At 34.5% G+C, this 19,941-nt stretch overlaps 2 protein-coding genes across 3 annotated transcripts in view; one reads left to right on the top strand and one right to left on the bottom strand.

Moving 5' to 3' along the window:
• The window catches only part of LOC110711567 (esterase CG5412-like), a 31,139-nt gene that overhangs the window by 1,540 nt on the left and 9,658 nt on the right, over positions 1–19,941 (top strand). The window contains exons 2-5 of the mRNA XM_021889977.1: positions 398–770; positions 13,555–13,562; positions 14,860–15,002; positions 15,970–16,062. Coding sequence (XP_021745669.1) covers positions 398–770; positions 13,555–13,562; positions 14,860–15,002; positions 15,970–16,062 — 617 coding nt within the window. The remainder of the gene's footprint in view (positions 1–397; positions 771–13,554; positions 13,563–14,859; positions 15,003–15,969; positions 16,063–19,941) is intronic.
• Positions 2,100–7,623, bottom strand: LOC110711496 (ubiquitin-conjugating enzyme E2 22-like). Of its 2 annotated transcripts, XM_021889898.1 has the most exons (8): positions 7,470–7,613; positions 5,977–6,364; positions 5,370–5,484; positions 4,393–4,537; positions 4,224–4,301; positions 3,477–3,589; positions 3,243–3,346; positions 2,100–2,661 (listed from the first exon to the last, which is right to left on the bottom strand). In XM_021889898.1, exons 3-8 carry the CDS (start codon positions 5,370–5,372, stop codon positions 2,292–2,294), a joined length of 813 nt encoding a protein of 270 aa, XP_021745590.1. In that variant the 5' UTR covers positions 5,373–5,484; positions 5,977–6,364; positions 7,470–7,613; the 3' UTR covers positions 2,100–2,291. The 2 variants fall into 2 exon arrangements, with proteins under 2 accessions (XP_021745590.1, XP_021745589.1); XM_021889897.1 differs by lacking the exon at positions 5,977–6,364 and having other exon boundaries at positions 7,470–7,623.

Genomic DNA, 19,941 nt, shown 5'->3' with positions numbered 1-19,941 from the left:
GTATCCTTTGATAGTTACTTGGCACCAACTATACCCCTTGGGCACTTTATCAGACTGTTGTGCTGTATGATTCTCATCCATGCATAATTCTGCATGCTTTTGTTTACTGATTTTAGGTTAGATTGTGCTATTTGTAGTATCAATCTGGTAGCTTATACAAGAGATGCATTACATTGTATAGATTGTCGCGATGACACTGATGACTTAGTGCGACACTATCTATTGCCGTACCCTTACTGGGCTATCTTATAAAGAAACATGGATCTGTAAAATTGTGATCCTTAATTGCTAAAGTTGTTACTTAGTTTAGTTTTTAGACTATTAAGTTAGAGGTGAATCAGGTGATGAATACTTTGTCTTCTCTTTGCTGTCACCTGACCTGTTTTTATTATTGCAGGCTGCATCACCACCAAGGAGCTCGGAACAGTGATGAGGTCCCTTGGTCAGAACCCTACTGAGGCAGAGCTTCAGGACATGATCAATGAGGTTGATGCTGATGGAAATGGTACTATCGATTTCCCTGAATTCCTCAACTTGATGGCCAGAAAGATGAAAGACACCGATTCTGAGGAGGAACTGAAGGAAGCTTTCCGTGTCTTCGACAAGGACCAGAATGGCTTCATCTCTGCTGCTGAGCTACGCCATGTGATGACAAACCTTGGTGAGAAGCTTACCGATGAAGAAGTTGATGAGATGATCCGTGAGGCCGATGTCGATGGTGATGGACAAATCAACTACGAGGAGTTCGTCAAAGTCATGATGGCCAAGTAAGGATTTCTCTGGTGGTTGATGGAGAAGGGGGGGAAAAGTCAAATTTGTAAAATGGCTTAGTGAATTATTATGGACCTATAGCTTTTTTTTTTTCATTAGTAATTTCTGATGCATGGAAACCAGATATTTAGCGATGTTGTGGTTATGTGATTTCTGTTGATCCTTGTTTACCCATTACTGTAATGATGTCTTGTCTTGGTGACTTTATGTTTTCTTCTGGTTTCTATTGTATCCGATTCGCTTGGGAGAACCAACTAATTTTGATGAATGGCTTGACTCAATTTCTCTGATTTTCGTCGTCTCATCTTTCCTTCAGCGAGTTTCCATCGTCGTTATTATGTACATTTTCCAGTTCATCTGTATTCGTAGCATGAAGTAATTGGATGGCTATACCCAACAGTTTATTAAAAATATATCCTATTATCTGAATTTTCTGGATCGTTTGGTGATGGTTTAATCATCTGTGATAGTTGGGCGTTCATTTAACAGGATAACTTGTAGGTTAGGTTGTATATGCTGAATGTAATTGTCGAGCCCATACCTGACAGCCATTCGTCCTATCGGAAGAAACCAGTTTTTATAGTTTCGGACTACAATTGCTACTCAAAATCCAAGCGATACAAATAACAACCTTATTCAACAATTTGTCGCTAGTTTGCTTTTGAGATTAAAGAGACTTAAATGTAGAAATTCAAAGGAAATCAGTTGTGATCTAATATGTACATCGAAGTAAATTGTGCCATCCTTATCATATCTTCCATAGTACGAGATTGTACTCTATGGGTACTTCATCAATTATTTTTTGACAAGGCTTGAAATGAAGTATCGTAGTTTTAAACAATAACGGGGTGTTTGGTAGGAGGGTTGGGATTAAGTGGGATAAGAAGGTGAAATTAATAAATAGGATAAGAATAAAAATAGTGTATTTCATTATTTGGTAGGGATTGAGATTGGATTGGAATAACTAATAAAATACAAAATTACCTTACTATTCTTTCTTCACTCTCTTCTTCTTTCTCTTTCATTAAGAGTACAAATGTCTTTTACCCATTAAATTTAATCACCATCCCTTATACCACCCCTATATCTCCCTTTTTTTTATCCCCCTCCTAATTCCTATCCCTCTAAACAAACAATAGATTTGTTAAATCCCTCCTCTTTTATCCTATCCCTCTAAACAAGCTGTAAGGACACAAATCATCGAGTATAACTGTAAGATTAAAACAAATGCAAAACGTCAACATTCGATCAATCAGGAATGTTTAAAAGTTATTTGCACTTAATTTTCTTGAAACTTATTAGAAGGTGCAAAGAGCAAAAGGCCAAGATGACAGTAAAAAAAAAACTCCCAAATAGACAAATACATATTCATTACAATGTGTCAAAGCAACTTGTCAATGGTGCCACCCTCTAATGGAGACAAAGTGACACTCTATGGGGAGGGGTATAGGCAGAGAGAAAAATGATCTAAAACAACAGTATACGACAGTCACCAATTACTGTCTACATTTGATTTGAAATCATAATCTCTTCAAGCTCTTCTTTCTCGCATCAATCTTCTTTTTCTCGGCCTGGGCCTTCAAACCAACATCCTTCTTTTGCGCTACAGGTGCCGCAGCTGCTGGCGGCACAGTTGAAGACCCTACTGCTCCATTCTCACTTAATGGCAGAGCTCCCGCAGGCTGATCTTGAAGGCTCGTTGCCTTACTGCTAGTCGTTGAGGAGGCCAGAGGGGACGGTGAAGGAGCCCCAGTGTTTGCTAATGTGCTTTTCTGATCAGCATTTTGAGCTGTGTTGTTTCTCTGGTCGACATTCAAAGCTGTGGTTGACTCAGAAATTGCGCCATGCTTTAGCTTGGATTTAGGCTTGGCATGGATTCCTGTGTACAATCTGCCAAAATACACCAATATAGATTGATAAGATAAATTCAAAAAAACCTGTATTCCAAGAATTATTTCACTTAACCATTCAAAATTGTGTTTTCCCCCCTTTTCAAAAGACTCTTTATCTTTTGGTTTGTAGTCTCTTTTTTTTTTTTTTTTTGACAAACTGGTTGTAATCTTAATGATTATTAGATTCTTTACTAGCTACATAAATCACACGTGTGGCAACGATTATCACTCCCTCCCGTCCTAAACTTTCTTCACATTTTTGACTTTCCCAAGGTTGTTGCCCCCAAATCACCTTCACATTTCAGCTGCAACTTAAATAATTTTTCTACGATTTCCTTTCCATCAACCTTATTTCTCACTTTATCCTAACAATTCCTCTCGACTACTCTTCACTTCCTATCCACTTCCATACATATTACTACTTGTCAACTTTTAGTCTCTATACCAACCCTACAATTTTTTTTTGTTTTTTTTTTTTGGGTGGGGGGAGGGGGGGACGACGAGCTGAAAGTAAAGGGTAGAATTTTTATTTATTTAAAAAAAAAGTGAAAAAATAAATAATAAAGAATATAAGCTTACCTAGCAAGCCTTGCATACTCCTCGTAGTTTTCAAGCAGCATCTTGCCAGCTTGCTCATTCAAAGCAGATTCCGGAAAAGGTTCAATAAGTAAGCATCTTATAACCTGTTTTCAGGGAAACAATAACCACAAATTGTGTGAGAATTCCACTAAGAATAGAAACAGGATCTCAAGGGCTGACATGACATGAAAACACAAAAATTAAAAATAAAAAAGAAAAGTCGGCAGCACAAACCAAAAGAACATGTCGCAATCCCAGCGTTGGGTTCCAATCCTTTTTCAAAGTGTTGACACAAATTTCACCATTATTCGCGATGTTAGGGTGAAAAATCTTGGTAAGGAAATAACCTGTCATCAGTATGGTAAATCATTATTTCTAAATCATAGTGGATAAGTTCTCTAGACGGAAAAAATTTGCAGTACACATCAGATACCAACTGGCAGCAAAAAAAAAATTAAAAGCATTGGTCAATGAAGCAGGCCAAACAGTAAATAGACTAAAGAGGGGAAAAACCTACTATATGAGCTCTTACATTCCCAACATCAACATTTTGTTTCTGGTTACGTAAAAGACAGCATATTTAAACATAATCAAACTTGAAAGCCACATATCAGTGACCAATTCATGGGGAAGGCCAAACAGTAAATAGATTAAAGAGGGGAAAAACCTACTATATGAGCTCTTACATTCCCAACATCTAACATTTTGTTTCTGGTTACGTAAAAGACAGCATATTTAAACATAATCAAACTTGAAAGCCACATATCAGTGACCATTTCATGGGGGGGAAGGGAGGGGGGAGGGGTGTACAATCACATTCATGTATAGAAACATCAGAGGAGATATTGAAGCATCACATGTAGAAATCATCATTAATGTAATCAATCAATAGTCTATCAGCAATTTGAAAATAGGAAATTATACAAGGGAATGTAACCAAAGAGACAAAGATGTACTAGCAAATGAAAAAGAAATAATTACCTTTGGGAGGAGTATGGGGAAAGTCACTCGACAATATCAATTTCATGCGGAACACACCATTTTCATATGGGGTTACAGCTGCAAAATTCAGGAGCAGATGTCAACAACAACATTATAAATGCATAGAAATCATCATGCCTAATTAAGAGAGAAAGATAGGAAAACAGACCTGGGCCATCTATATCAGCAAATATGGTCGTGAAATCATCATCATTGACGCCAACTTTGATTCCTTCCGGAGGAGTTTCATCTAGATTTTTTAACTCTTTTGCGAGCTGCTTAATCACATTTGGCGGAAGATTTTCATTTGTAGCCTACAGTGAAAAAAAAGAATATTAGCCTTGGTCACACAATGAAAGGTCTATGAATTTCACTAAGCTAATGCATCGATGTGAAACACCACATATATACTAAGGGATCTCCGTGCAATAAGATTTGAGAGTCTGCCCAGTATAAACATCAGAAACAGAGATGCAGTTTTGGAAGAACCAACCACTGCGAAAGCGGGCCGCCTAAAAGGACACTACTTTCAATATTAAAAAAGAGAGGTAAAGTTGAAAACCAAAAACTACAAAGAGGAAAGAGAAGAGAATGCCTAGAAATCAGGTTAATGTAACTGTATCAAACTTGGTGCATGTTTGGTATGGATATTGGATAGAAAATGGAATGGAAACAGATAAGGAGAAATTGTAATGTAGAGTGTTTAACATTATTATATGTTGTTTGGTAACACTTGGAAAGGAATCACTGGTATCAAATTGGGGTTGAGGTTAACATTTTTGTTATTATAGGGTTGAGAGAGATAACAAATGAAGAATAATGGTTACGCCTAGTGTTTTACCACACCTCTCATACAAAAAATAAGTTAATGGAAATGGTTAATTAATTTCATTACCACCACTCAAAAACACTGTACCAAACATGCTCTTAATGAGCACACATGGTACTTGACTAATCAGCCATATAGTCGATGAAAATAAGAATCTCATTAAATTCATATTGGAATTCAGTAAGATTTTTGACATCAAATCCTTTCCCCTGAAACCTACTTATAACGTGCATTTATAAAAACATATTACTATACTGCTAGACTTAGGTCATATCAAGGCAAAAGAATTAAAAGAAGAATATAGTAGGCAAAATTACCATTTAGGCAAGTTATTAATTTGACAAGCTGCTTTGACCTTTAGCTTTCACCTGACTCTTTGAAGCTCCTACAACCACTATTGCAGAGGTGAGGGGCTCCGAGCAGGGTTATTATCTGCATAAAAAGAACAAGTTAGGATATTTAAATAAATACAAGAGCTATAATGTTTCGTACATAAACTACAAAATAAAATCCAGGCATGTTTTATTTCAAAGCACACAATACCCTCTAGAGATCTACTGTGCTATTGCTTGCTTATATTTTGAGTTGCAAAACTTGCTAGCATGAATGCCTGATAGTGTAGGTCTTCTTGTAAACATCATTAACTACGACAATCTTGTTTTACTCTATTCAAATTAAACAGACTAAAAAAATTTGAAACCTTCTCTGCTGACTATAAACACACTAACACAAACTTCCAAGGAAGTGCTGTATTGTGTTGTTTGGCTGACCATGATTATGATACTTGGGGGAGAGTGAGAATTCTCTACAAAATATAATTCCCAAAACAAATGAGATGTGACACCCAGTAAGTGCGAATGTCGACCAATATGTTAAGCAATTTACCAGGAGCCATATGAAAATATGCATATCGAAATATATTACCAATAGTGCAGCTTTCTGTAGCATCTAAGAGTTAAAATCCCTTGAACAAAACAACCACTTATTCCATGCTAGATGATCCCAAAAAGTAGTTTAAATCCCAATCTTTAACATCACAGGGACATAAAAACGATTTTCCACCCTTCACAGCATAGTTACAATCAATCCTCAACCGAAATTTAGGATCAGCGACATATGTTTTTCACCAGCATGCTGCATGAGCTCCTTCATGAAAGTCATTACTAAGATTTATGCTCTCTCCCCATGGTGCTTATTATCACTTTTCATACAACCACTTTCCCGAGTGATTATTAATTTTCATCTTTTCATGAAGATAAATTTGACATAAAGTACGTTATAACTCATTAAAGTTCTTCTCCAGCCTTCAAATCTTCAAGTGACATTCAAACACATAAATCAATCGTCAAAATTCAAATTTTGGACCAATTGTCAAACTATCCTCAAAGTTAACCTATATGTAACGTATCATCAAGTAGGAAATATAAACTCTTTCCTCTCGAATAATAGTGATAGAGAGAATAATTGAGCAACATTTTAAAACATAACGCGTAATGATCAAATCCTTTTACTAGTAACAATAATTTTAAAAAGAGCCACATTCTAAATTAGAAATGTCAATCATGTAATTCGGATGACTGCCTCCCTTTTAGCAAAATTCTAAAATCAACTACTTTCGAATCCTCTCCCTAAGGTAGAATGACTCCGTAACTTCGTTCACCCTTACTCACTCCAGCAGGAAATGATATCAACGGTATCATTAAACTAATACCCTCTATAATGTAAAATCAATCACAGAAGCCAATATGAGAACTTCTTCTACTGCCTTTACCCTAAAAAACAGATTATATTGATGATACATGTTTGCACAATTTGTACACTCTTTACCTCAACTAGGAAGTCAACAAAACAAACAAAAAATTTCCTTTCCCCCCTATATCTAATAGACTTTGGCTTTACTGGATTCCAAAAAGAAAGAGATAAAAAAAAATTAAAAAAAAAAAAGCATAAAGAGAATCCAGAAAAAAAAAAAATGCAGAAAAACCTAGAAACCCCAAATTCAATTCAAGAGAAAAACACCCGATTGAAATTAAATCACAACCTCCAAATATAACCAGAAATCCCAATTCAAATTCATGCAAAAAACCCTAAATTGAATTTAATTTCACCAATCAAACCCTAATTCACCAAAAAGTTTCAATCTTCCACTCAATTTACCAATTCAGATAAAATTAAAAAAATGGGTAACACCAAAATTCAACAAACACTATCAATGTAATCAAAGAAACAAGAAAACCCCAAAACTTTAATCATCACTAATTAAGTATCTAACTACTAAAACTTACAAGAAATCAAAAGAATCAATCAATTAATCACATAAATATTAAGAACAAAAAAAACCCAGATTAAAATCACAAATCCAAAGAATAACAAATTCTAAAGACTGAAAATTTGAGTAGAAAAGAGAGAAAATTCACCTTATCTGAAGTGCACAGTCTAAGAGAGAGAAAAAGAAAAGATTGAGAGAAATAGAGTAAGGCTCCTTGAAAATAATAATCGGAGTCGATTTTTTTTTTTTTTTTCCTTTTTTGGTGAAAAAAAGAAATCAGAGAAATTGGAAGAAATTAAGGGGGATGATTATATAGATGAAGACATGGGGGACCCACATAAACGTTGAAAAAATGCATTTTTTATTTATTTTTGTATGAATAATTTAATTAATACTCAAATCATTTCAAATAATTTTTTTAATTTTAATTTATATTTGAAATGATAGGTATGTCAGTAGAAGACGTTTTCTGATTTATAGACGTTAGAGAATTAGATTCTCCGTTTTTAAAAATAAAAATAAAAAGTTTATTTTCATGAATAGTGAAAATGGGGCCAACGGCAATTTCCTTTTCTGTTAAAACTGCACGTAGGGTTAGGGCTGGCAAACCCTGACCCGACACGAAAACCCGACCCGAACCCGACCCGAAGTTACTGAGAGAGACCCGAACCCGACCTGAACCGAACCCGAATAACCCGAATTCGACCCGATTTGACCCAAATTTCATATTTCGTAATAATATTAAGTTTTACACTATTTTTAATAGTTTCTAAATATAACCCGAAATCGACCCGAAATCTGACCTGCTGACCCGAATTGCCACCCCTACGTAGGGTCGTAGATCACTAGATCTTGTTCAAAACTCGTCGGTTTAGGTTTTTTTTTTTATTATTATTTTTTTTTAATAATTAAACAAAGTTCAAAATGACACTAATTTTCATTGATTAAAGTCATACGACATTTACAGTTAACAATTAACAATTAACGATAAAGGAAATAGATTTAGCAAAATTAAACAAAAATTAACTGGGAAAAACTAAGAATCCATATATATACATATATAACAATTCGGCATATTCTTGATGTCCTCGCTTCGAAATTTTGGGAGGAAGAAAATTCTTGTGATAATTTTGGAACCTAAATCCGAGTAGTCAATATTAATTGTAGCTCTGCATAACCTAATAATATTCCAAGCGCAGAAAACACCTTGTCTTTCAAACTTCTCAATATAAATTTGAGAAAAAATTAAAATAATAAAAAAATAGAGTTACATTATAAGTTAAGAATAATGATATACAAAGTACGTAACCCTGAAATAGGTAAATGAAAAAGATATATTTTTTTTTTTTCGAAATAAACACAATAAATAGTAGAGATTACATTGTTTTCAAAGACTAAAACCAAAGTTACAATATCACAATACATACAACTACTCATTCAATTTCAATGTGTCTTACAGTGATTACAACACAATCATTCAATTTCAATGTGTTTTACAGCGGTTACAACACCAATATAAAGTACGGAGTATTTTTTATTTTCACTCAAGTGTAGAGTACTTCAACAACAGAATGGAATTCAATGTAAACCTTGCCTATAAAAACAGGTGTTTCCTTGTAAAATTATTGTCAATGTTGACAATTTTTTTGCATTTTAGAAATTTTGTTTTAAGGAAGTTTCATAAAATTGTCTCAAATTTATTCCTATAATTTATTTTTTATGCATGTAATTAACAGAATAATCCTATGCAGCATAATCGTATAATAGTGAAAATCTATTAACTATTACTAAAACAAAATATACTGATGTCATCAATTCCTAAAATGTCTTATGTGTCAAGCTCTCATTAAAAAATTTCCCTCTAAATTTACATATGAGGTCATCATTTTTTATTTATTTTTTTGTATTTTTATTTTATTTGCTAGAAACTAGAACCAAATAGGTATGAAACTAAAAATCCGAACCTGACTTTAACATCAATATTGTTGTATTTCCACTATAAATGTTTAAGCTCATTAGATAATGCAATATTTTATACAAAGTATATTTTTTCTAACCATCATTTTAGTATATTTTCAATAACATAGTAAATATTATGATGTAGCATTAAATTATAATCATTAAAAAAAAAAAAGGATGATGTACATGTTTTTTTTTTTTTTTTAATATTTATAGAGTAACTTTATTTTTACAAAATAAAAAGCGAGCTAAGTCATGTTAAAAATTTATCAACAACAAAAGATATAAAAGAAATATGAAAAAATTGTTTATCACCACCGTGCAACGCACGAGTACTAATCTAGTGTAGGAATATAATATAACTAGTTTTGTGCCTGGGCGATGCCCGGATTGTCCTAAACCTTTTAACTTGAATATTAAATACAATCATATAACCCCTTTTAATAATGTAAGAATGTTAAATACGATCATATAACCCCTTTTTATAATGTAAAATATTTAGACATACGATATCATATCGCTTATTTATATTATATTAAAATACTAAAATTATTTTTTCTGATGAAAACTTCTTTTAACTGATTTCAATTTTTATTAAAAGATATTACAAATGGATCTCATTTTAAAGAACTTTTTAAAACGAATTTTACGATGGAAATAGTACTAAGTTATAAGATATTTATTAAAAGTTACAATTAATTTTGTGTATATGAAATATTAGAAATATATCGATAATAAAACACTATACAATATTTTTATCTTACAAAAATCTATCCAAAATTCGCTTACTTAACATCTTATGTGTCACAATAATACCAATTTTTCGCCTACGTGGCTCGACACTTGGCGAAAAACTGAAATGCCAAGTGTCGCTGTCTTGTGGCCTGACTGCGAGACCGGCTTTATATATTAGTGACTAGTTATGTGCCCGGGCGATACTCAGATGGTTGATAAAATTTTAAGATAATATTTTTCTTGAATGTTAAATCGGTCAAATAATTCGTTCTGATACTCCCTTCGTGTTTTATTAAGTGTTACACTTATCAAATGCGGCGTGTTCTAATAAGTGTTACACTTCCTTTTAATACTATATCAAGACCTTCTACTACATTTTTTTTTATTATTTTCCCCCTCTTACATTCATTACTTTTCAATAAATTATTAACCCCACTATCTTTCTTTTGTAATTTTTTAATACTCCAAGTACCCCACTTATCTCTTATTTTATTTAAGTCAATTAAATTGTCTAACACTGTATGCCGGTCAAAGTGTAACACTTATTAAAACACGGAGGGAGTAATATAGGATATTTAGACATACGATATCATATGACTTATATTTATATAATAGTGTACTTTTTGTAATTTTGTTTGTAAATAAATATATATGTTATTATTGACTTGAAATTATTTTTATTGAATTTAAATTATTTTCACTAAACTAAAAGTATTTTTACCAAACTAAAATTATTTTTACTGATTAAAACTTATTTTTACTGATTCTCTAATATTTTTTTAAATAAATTAAATAACATTGCATTTTGTATGCGGCTAGCCACACCATCTGGCTGGACAAAGTAACCCCTATAAAACTGACTGAGTAACCCCTATGATACTAACTAAGTTACCTCTAACAATGACTAAGTAATCCCTATCTATACCACTGATTGAGTAACCACTATAACACTGACCAATATAGCACTAATGAAATAACTCTTGTAATAGTTGGTGACACGGTTTGGCCAGCTACGTATAAAAGTTTGTGATTAAATATAGTATAAATGGATCTTATTTTAAAGAACTTTTTAAAATGAATTTGATGATGGAAATAGAATTGAGTTATAAGATATTTATTAAAGTTATGATTAATTTTAGTATATATGAAATATTAGAATTCTATCGATAATAAAACTCCATACAATAATTTTATCTTATAAAATCTATCCAAAAATTGCTTACATAGCATCATATGTGTCACAATAATCCCAATTTATCGCCTATGTGGCGCGACACTTGGCGAAAAACTGGAATGGCGAGTGTCGCGGTCTCGCGCTGCGAGACCGACTTTATTTATTAGTGATATGATAGGATATGGCTAGGTTTTTCCCCAAAAAAAAAAAAAAATGTGGCTAGGTTTTTCCCAAAAATAAAAATAAAACTATTTCTATGGTAAACCTCCACACTAGCTTGCTTGTAATAAAACTTGAACCTTCCTTATAGGGATAGTACACCTCGTCTAACTCTCTATCTAGGAGTTAGAACTAGTTAAAGATTCACATCAACCAGCTAATCAATTATTATTTACCGTTTTATGGTGAATTTTATAACAGCCCACACTTTCTAAATTAGTGAAAGCATTATTATATATCAACTCAATTTGGATCATTATCGATGAAACCAATAATATATAGCAATTAAGGTATGTGGTCACTCTGATACTTCACTAAGTTATTTATTAATCAATACCCAATCCTGCAAATCCTTAAGCCAACCCTTTTCTATGTAACAAAAACATATTAAGAATTCAAATAGCTAGTTACTTGAACATGGAAATAATTCTATAGTTATTTTAGGTCGTGATTCGTACGATATGATATTACAATGTATGATCGAACTTCACATATGACACTGACATTAAACAAAGTCACCTGAAAGTGTTCAATAATCATTGCAAAACTAACACTAAGATTAAAAACACCATATTCATTAATTAAAATTAGCAATTGTGACAATTATTATCTTGCATTATTCCTATTGTTCCTTAAAGATTTTCTTGTTTACGTTTTATACGATCTTTAGTGTGATTTATTTATTTATTTATTTTTTACTGTATTCATTAACATTTTTATTTTTATATTTTTATATTGTAATTAATATTACCACGTATGTTGTTATTACACAATACATTATAAAGGAACTTATGAGATCATGATTTTTTTTCTTCTTATTATATTGAACCATAGATGAATATACATTTAAAGAATGGAGTAAATATTAATTTTCATACTTCATTATAGCTCGAAAATACTATTTTTCATACTTCATTATAGCTCGAAGTACATTTTAGGAAATATGTTCAAATGGTTTTATTATGGTCTTATTTGGCAATTGGCTGTTGTTTGTTTTTCTTGGCTGGTCTGACCAACTGTTTGTATTGGCTATTTATGTTGGATGTTTGACTGTTGGTTGTTAATATGGTAAAGTTGGTTGTTGGTTGTTGGCTGTTGGTTGTTGGTTGTTTTATATAAAAATGACTTTTAAGGACGTTAGTGTTATTATTATTATTATTATTATTATTATTATTATTAAATAATAATTATTAATTAAATTACTAATTATTAATATATATTTTTTACTAATTTTTACTAATTAATAATTAATAGTTGTTAATTATTAATTATTTTTAATTAATAGTTATTTTTAATTATCATTAATTATTAATAGTTAAGTATCATTATTAATAAAAATAATTAGTTATTAATAGTTAAGTATTATTAATTATTATAATTATTAATTATTAATAATTAATAGAAAAGTAATTTTTAATGGTAAAAAGCCAAAAGCTAATACCAAAAAGCTAGTAAGACTAGTGTTTTATTTTTAGCGGAAAAGCCGGCTTTTTAGCCAAAAAAAAATCATTTACCAAACACTTATTTTGGCCGTTCAACCAAGATAAAAAGCCAAAAGTCAAACGCCAACCAAAAAGTCAAGCAAAAGTCATTTACCAAACAAGCTCTATGTGTTGAGTATTCATCAATTGCTATCTATCTTCACCTTACTTATTAGCACGTGAAATTGAATCACTGATGAAATAACTTGTTGATTATATACTATAAGTATATACACAAGTATAATAAAAGGTGTTAAGTAGAAAAATCTTAGGTGGTTCACTGGTTCTAGCTAGCTTTTGGTACGCATGTTGCGGGTTTGGCGTATATTCCTTATTGCCAACCGATTAATATAGTGGCTTTGCAATTATACAATTAACTTTTCTTGGTATAGGATAACTAATTTTAATCAATGTTTTTTTTTTTTTAATATATATTTTAATTTGTTAATTTTATAAACTAGATTTAAAGCTATGTTAGGAGGCCCTCCAATTTATTTCTTCTTTCTTTATGCTGTGTATTACACATAGGAATTATCATCTAATTACTTAAATTGGCTGTATTAGCTAAACATGATTTGAAGATAACTACTATACTTATTATTTTCTGCATGAATTGACAAGAATTAGCTGAATCATTTGATGTAAAGCTATTGAAAAATTGACAGTTATCATGGTTTGTTCGACAAAATTGGATTACATGATACAATTATACATATAAAATAAATTTCAAGATGAAACAAAACATATCAAGGGTATTTCAAATATGTTTAGTTAGTATTTGGTTCGTTATCATTCAAATTGTGAATGGAATTGTTGATAGTCATGTATTAGTCATTAATTAATCGGTATATGTATGATGGTGATATATATATATATATATATATATATATATATATATATATATATATATATATATATCCGTTAGTACTTTAATTTAATTTCTAAACTTATATTCTGTAGTTGATCAGATTATATAGATCCGAACTTCTGTGACTGGCATCTAAGATTTTGTACATCAAATCACAAACTAAGATCTCACAAATTTATATCAGCTCATTGGTTAGACTTATGGTTCGATTGGGGTGAATGCAAGGAAGTTGAAACTTGTGTTGCTTTTGTGTGCGAAGCATCAGCACATTGGTGCTAGTAATTGGTAAACAATGGCCCGATAACTAAGGATTATATAGCTTACTGCGATATGATGTAGAGACAATCGACTATTGCATAACATTTTAGTTGATGTTTATGTGCGGTGGGGCGGGGTTGTAGCAAAAGAGGAGGGGTGCAATACAGGGTAGAGTGAAAGGTATGAAATATGAATAGGCCGATAAATCGTGATGTAAGCCACATAATGGGTGCTGACACTAATAAATTTTTTCTAGTAGTTTACTGACACTATTAAATACAGAAAACTTAGTCAAGAGAGACAATTACTGAATTAAAATTAGAAACAAATATGCTCTAAAACTTGGTTTTAGTCTCTTAGCCCAGTCAATTAATTATCATAGGTGATAGATAAGAATTTTAACTTCCTAGGTCAAGCATTCAAATCAAAGCAACTACAATACGAATCATACAACATTATATACAAAACACCACATTTTTTTTAATACTTCATTCTAATTATATGATTGAGACAAGAAATGATAAATCTATCTCCGAGATTATACAAATTTGAGTTTTTCGAGGTTATATGAATATTTTTTTTTTCGAGTTATATAAATATAGTATTAGGCAATTTAAAATAATAACACAAGAGGGTCTTAAATGCTTGGCCAAAGAGTAAGTTAGGAGAAATTCACGTGGAAGGAGAAAAAACCAGAAGCTAACTCTTGTAAAAGAGGTAGTTGGCCTTTTATAATTTCTTGGGTGGTAGGTACACAATATATAACTAAGTAACTAACCTATACTATTTTTCTCCAATAAACTAATTTAATCTTTTTGTGAGCTCATTTTTCGAGTGAAGTAAGAAAATTCAAAGAAAATGGAAATTAGTAGTGAAGATGATAAGAAGATGAAGATTCTTTGTCTTCATGGATTCAGAACAAGTGGGAGTTTCTTAAAGAAGCAAATCAGCAAATGGGATCCTTCAATTTTTGCTAATTTTGATTTGGTAAATCTTTTTTTCTATTAATTATCTGAAATTAGTACAATTTTATCATAAATAAAGTAACTACAGTATGTATATTATGAAGTTTAATCATGTACTTGCAATAGTTCTTAAGTTGGTAAGAAAAATTTATTGACAAAATTTTAGTGGTGCTAATTTTACTTGTAATGATAATTAATTGAGGTTATTACAAATTTACAATCACTTTATTAATAAGACCTTATTTGTTTCAAGTCTTTCATCTATTTGAAGTTTTGATACACTCACATATATGAGTAGCTTCGACAAATTGTTATAAGTTCAGATAAAACCATTCAAACACCCTAATTAGATTGATGATTTGTAGCCAAACAACTATTTGAATGGACTTAATTGCCCATGTAAAAAGGTGATTAAGGAAAATGATGTCCCTTGACATGACATCACTATATTATTTAGTCATGATCAACTGGATCCAACCTTATTTTGCTTGTCAATCAAAGTTTTCAACTTGTTCATAATAATTGGGAAAACACACTTCACTCACCTCGATCAACATTTATTTTTGTTTTTAGTAGTACAACTCGGATCTGCAACTAATTACACTGTAGTTTTTATACTCCATTAGTTTTTTCCTCCAAACAATATTCCATTAGTTTTGGTGATTAGTGTTATGCGTTTTAAAACTATAAATAGACGATAAGCGTATAATAGTCACACTAGCATCTTTAAGTTGAAAATACAGTATACTTCTTTTTCTTTAGAAAAAAAATTTATACTCGCAACAATTTGACTTTCACTTTTAACAGCGTTTATTGATAATTAATACTTATAAGCAAATCGTGTTTTATTGTTTAGATATGTAGATTAAAACCAATGTGTGTGTAGCAATTGAGGCAAAATGATGGATTATTGTATACAATTATGGATGTATCAAACATAAGATGTCTTGAAATAAACTAAAAAAATGAATAAAACAAAATTGTGACAGGAGTTTCCAGATGGTCTATATCCTGCTGGTGGGAAGTCAGAAATAGAGGGATTCTTTCCACCTCCTTACTATGAATGGTTCCAATTCAATAAGGTACATATATTTATATATACATGCATGTATGATGTATCTTCTTATTATGCGTTTTTCTCACCAACTAAAATAATATTGGCGGTCCAACCTTACAAAATTAATAATCCAACTGAAAATAAATTAATTCCAATTTAATCAAAGTTAATAGATGGAAGAATTCGGTGGATGTCATTGTTAAGAATTAAGATGGATATGTTTGGTGTTAGTGGGGTTTCATCTTAAATTCTTTGTCATTTACAGACTAAGATTGATTTAGTTATGATAAAGCCTTGGTTATTGGTGATTAATTGGTATCAATTAATGGAATACATAGTGTTTCGGGTGAAAATAATGGGACCTTGTCGAAGGCCCGATGAAGTGGAGAAGACTGGATTCGGTCCAAGTGATGTTGGGCCGAAGGTTTCCTGCACAGTAAACACACGTAAACTAGCCTCGGGGGTGTTGCCGAGGAAGGCCCCTCCGATGCTAAAGTCAGTACAGTGTGTAGAAAGAGAATGCTATGCAAGAGAATTAATTGCTTGAGGCTTTGTTTGAATGAATGTACAAATGTAATATTGATGGCTTTTATACCTTTGCATATATGGAGAAGTTGGGCCTTAGCCCAATTGACTTGCCTTGTGGACTGATCTTGACTTTAGCACAATTGGAGAGTTGAACCTTGACCTTGGGCTTTTAATTGGATCATTTAATGACTAGGCCCAATTGGACTAAATTGGACCCAAACAACTTGCCCCCCAGACCCGATTTGGCAGGATGACGGGTCGGGTTTGATTAATCAGAAAAGGAGGGAAGTGAATGATTTAATTAATCCAAGAAATTTGAATTTAAACCGTAATTAATGAGATAACAACAGTTAAGGCGAATAATTGTGGAAGTTGGACGGATAATGGGCGGTTTAATCGCAAGGTCGTGTGTTTAACGGTTACTTAGTGGGGTGTTTAAGAGAAATTGAAACGCGGACTCCCAGAATTCCCATTTCTGGAGATATAATTAGAGGCGCGTCATCTCTCCTCACTTATTCACCAACACAAACCCAGAATTCTCAAGAAAGTCCCAAGAACCCGCGTCAAAACTTCGCAAATTCCTCGAGCATTGAGCTTAGAAACTGAGACTCATCACTACCAATTCGTAAATCGGCAACTTTCGCTTCAGATTAAGGTAAATTCCTTTGATTTTAATTTATTTTTCTTCGAATTTGAACTCCTTCCCCTTTTTTCGACTTTTTTCTTCGAAATTCATCCATGGTGAGAGGAGTTAGAGGTAGAGCCCGTGCTCCAAGAAGAGCAAGGCCAATTCCCAATCCCAGGAACAGGATTGGGACCTGGAATGGACAGAGAGCAGAGCCTGACCCTGCTGAAGGGATTAGGGCGACTCCCATTTCTTCGGCTCCTCCTCAGAGAACGGAGGGGTCGAGCGCTTCTGGGCGGGACGATGAAGTTCCCGCTATCCTTTGGGACATCCTTCCTGGGTTTTGGGAGTAGGAGGATGCTGAAGTAGCTTCGGCCATGATAAAGAACCGCCCCTACTCATGGTGGGTGGAGAATGCTGAACAATATCGGTTTGTCGAACAGATTGAGTTGCATTACGACATCCTTGAAGCTGATGGGTATTGGTGCCGAATGCCCGTGGCATCCGATAGAATCCATCGTCCACCCCCGGGGTATGTGGGGGTGTACACAAGACAACTTCAGTATGGGCTGAGGTTCCCTTTGGACGTATTCGTCCGAGACTTGCTGATCCATTATAATATTTCCCTATGTCAGCTAACTCCCATTAGCATCCGAAGGGTGATGACATACTTATGGGTCTTCAAGTTCTTCAGGTATGTGCCGAACCTGCACTGCTTCAAAAAGCTCCATCGGCTAGTGCCAAATATTCAAAGTGGGCACGGAAGTCACGGTTCTGGGTGGTACCGGATTGAGTCTCGGCCCCAGTACCTAACCATGTGGCCGAACGACTCTTCAGACAAGGACTGGAGAGGTCAATGGATTTGGGTTAGGGCGCCCACGGATCCGGGCCACCCTTGCGTCTTCAGCGCTCCCAGGTATCTTGCTGAGCCTGATCCCGACATGGGAAGTTTAGGTCCCCCCGAAGATAACGGCCCAGATCCGAACCTTAATCAACAGAACATCTTCGGCAAGCTGCCGAACCGGGGGGGCAGCGGTCGAATGCAGCATATCCCGGAGACTTGGCTCCCCGATACGTATTATGTCTTCCAAGAGAACATGTTAGCAGCTGTCGGCCTCAGCCGAAAGTTTAGGGATGGTAAGCTTCTTCGGCTGGGGCCGAGGCCTTTTAATTATCTCTTTTCCTCCGTTTTCACTTCGCTCTTTTATGCTGTGTCAACCTAACTGAACTGACCTTTTCCCTCTTCTTTTTCAGAGCGGGACGAGACCAACGTCGGCATTAACTACGCTCGTCTTGGCGTCAACCGAGAACGAGTTGTAACTGATCGGGCCCCCTCTATCACTGAACCGAGGCATAGGGAAGTTCATCTAGACTCTTCCCATTTCCAAATTGAGGCTGTTGCTCTGTATCAGAGGCAGAAGCCTTGGTGGAAGAAGAGAGATCCCTGGTTTCAGTTGCTAGACGAAGAAGCTGAAGCTGCCCGTACGGCCGAAGAGGTTGCACGGGTTATTGAAGCTTGTGAAGGAGGAGAAGGGTCCTCCAGGGCTGCTGAAGAAGAAGCTGCAGCTAGGGCAGCTGAAGAAGACGAGGCTTTGCTGAAGACCTCGGTGAGCTTTTAGACTTAGTTTTGTCTGTGTTTTTTTTTTTACTCACATTCTTCCTCCCCCCTGTCTTTTACAGTCCGAAGAGAGTAATAGACATAGAGAAGGGAAAGCCCCTGTTCGTCCCGAAGACCAGGCACAAGAAGAGTCTTCAGACTCAGACATGGACGAGCAGCCGCTTCAGAAAAGGCGACGAAGAATGGCCATCATCGGCCCGCATGACTTTCAGCGGAGGCCGATGACAGTCGGCGTCGAGATAAGGGAACCCGAGGAAGGCAATGGATCACCGAGGGTTCCCCGGCCGCCACCTCAATCACCTCCAAAGACCCCTCCGCCACCTCCCGAGATGGAGGTGGATCAGAAAACTCCCGAACCTAAGGGAGGGGTCCAAGAGGAAGTTCAAGAGAGTGTTGCTGAGCACAGAAATGAGGATGCTATGATGCCCAGTGCTGAGGGTTTCACGACAGACATTGCAAGAGAGGTTGAGGCCTTCGTCCTCACACCTGAAGAAGAAGAAGTCATAATAATTGACTCTTCTGAGAAGAAGGGGGATGCCGAGCCATCCAAGATTAAAGAAGCTCCATCGTCATCCTTCCCTTCCTTCCAGACGCTGCAGTATGGGGAAATGGGTTTCTCGGCCCCCGAATTCCAATCCCAGATCACATCTGGGACCTCATATGGGGTCAGAACCGAGAAGGTGCTGCAGCCTACTTCGACGATTTTGCTGGCATGTCCGAAGTAGATAGGGCAATAATCTGGTCGCTAAAGGCCACTGCTGGGATGGGCGAATCCAGCAGATCAGTTCCAGACCCAGCCAGGTCTAACCAACTGCTGATGATGCAGGTTATTCTCCTTGCCTTTATCTCTTTTTCAATTCAGCTCTTCAATTCAGTTTCAGTTATTATTATTATTTTTTTTTTCTGTTGACTTGTGCTCCTGTTTCCAGTTCGTGCACAATCAGACTCTCACTGTAGAGCTGATAGATACCCTACAAGATAGGGTAGATGCTGCCGAGTATGACAAGAAGGTAGCTAAGGAGGAGCTAAAGCTTGCTAAGCTGAAGCAAGCAGCAGCTGAAGAGAAGCAGCAGAAGGGTGAAGAATATGAAAAAAGAGCTGCTGAAGCCCTTAAAACCTTCTGCGATGCTATG

Source organism: Chenopodium quinoa, unplaced genomic scaffold (assembly GCF_001683475.1).
Source record: "Chenopodium quinoa cultivar QQ74 unplaced genomic scaffold, ASM168347v1, whole genome shotgun sequence".
In the NCBI taxonomy this organism is placed as follows: Eukaryota; Viridiplantae; Streptophyta; class Magnoliopsida; order Caryophyllales; family Amaranthaceae; genus Chenopodium; species Chenopodium quinoa.
Note: the sequence above shows the minus strand (reverse complement) of the source record. Positions and strands in the feature narration are given on the sequence as shown.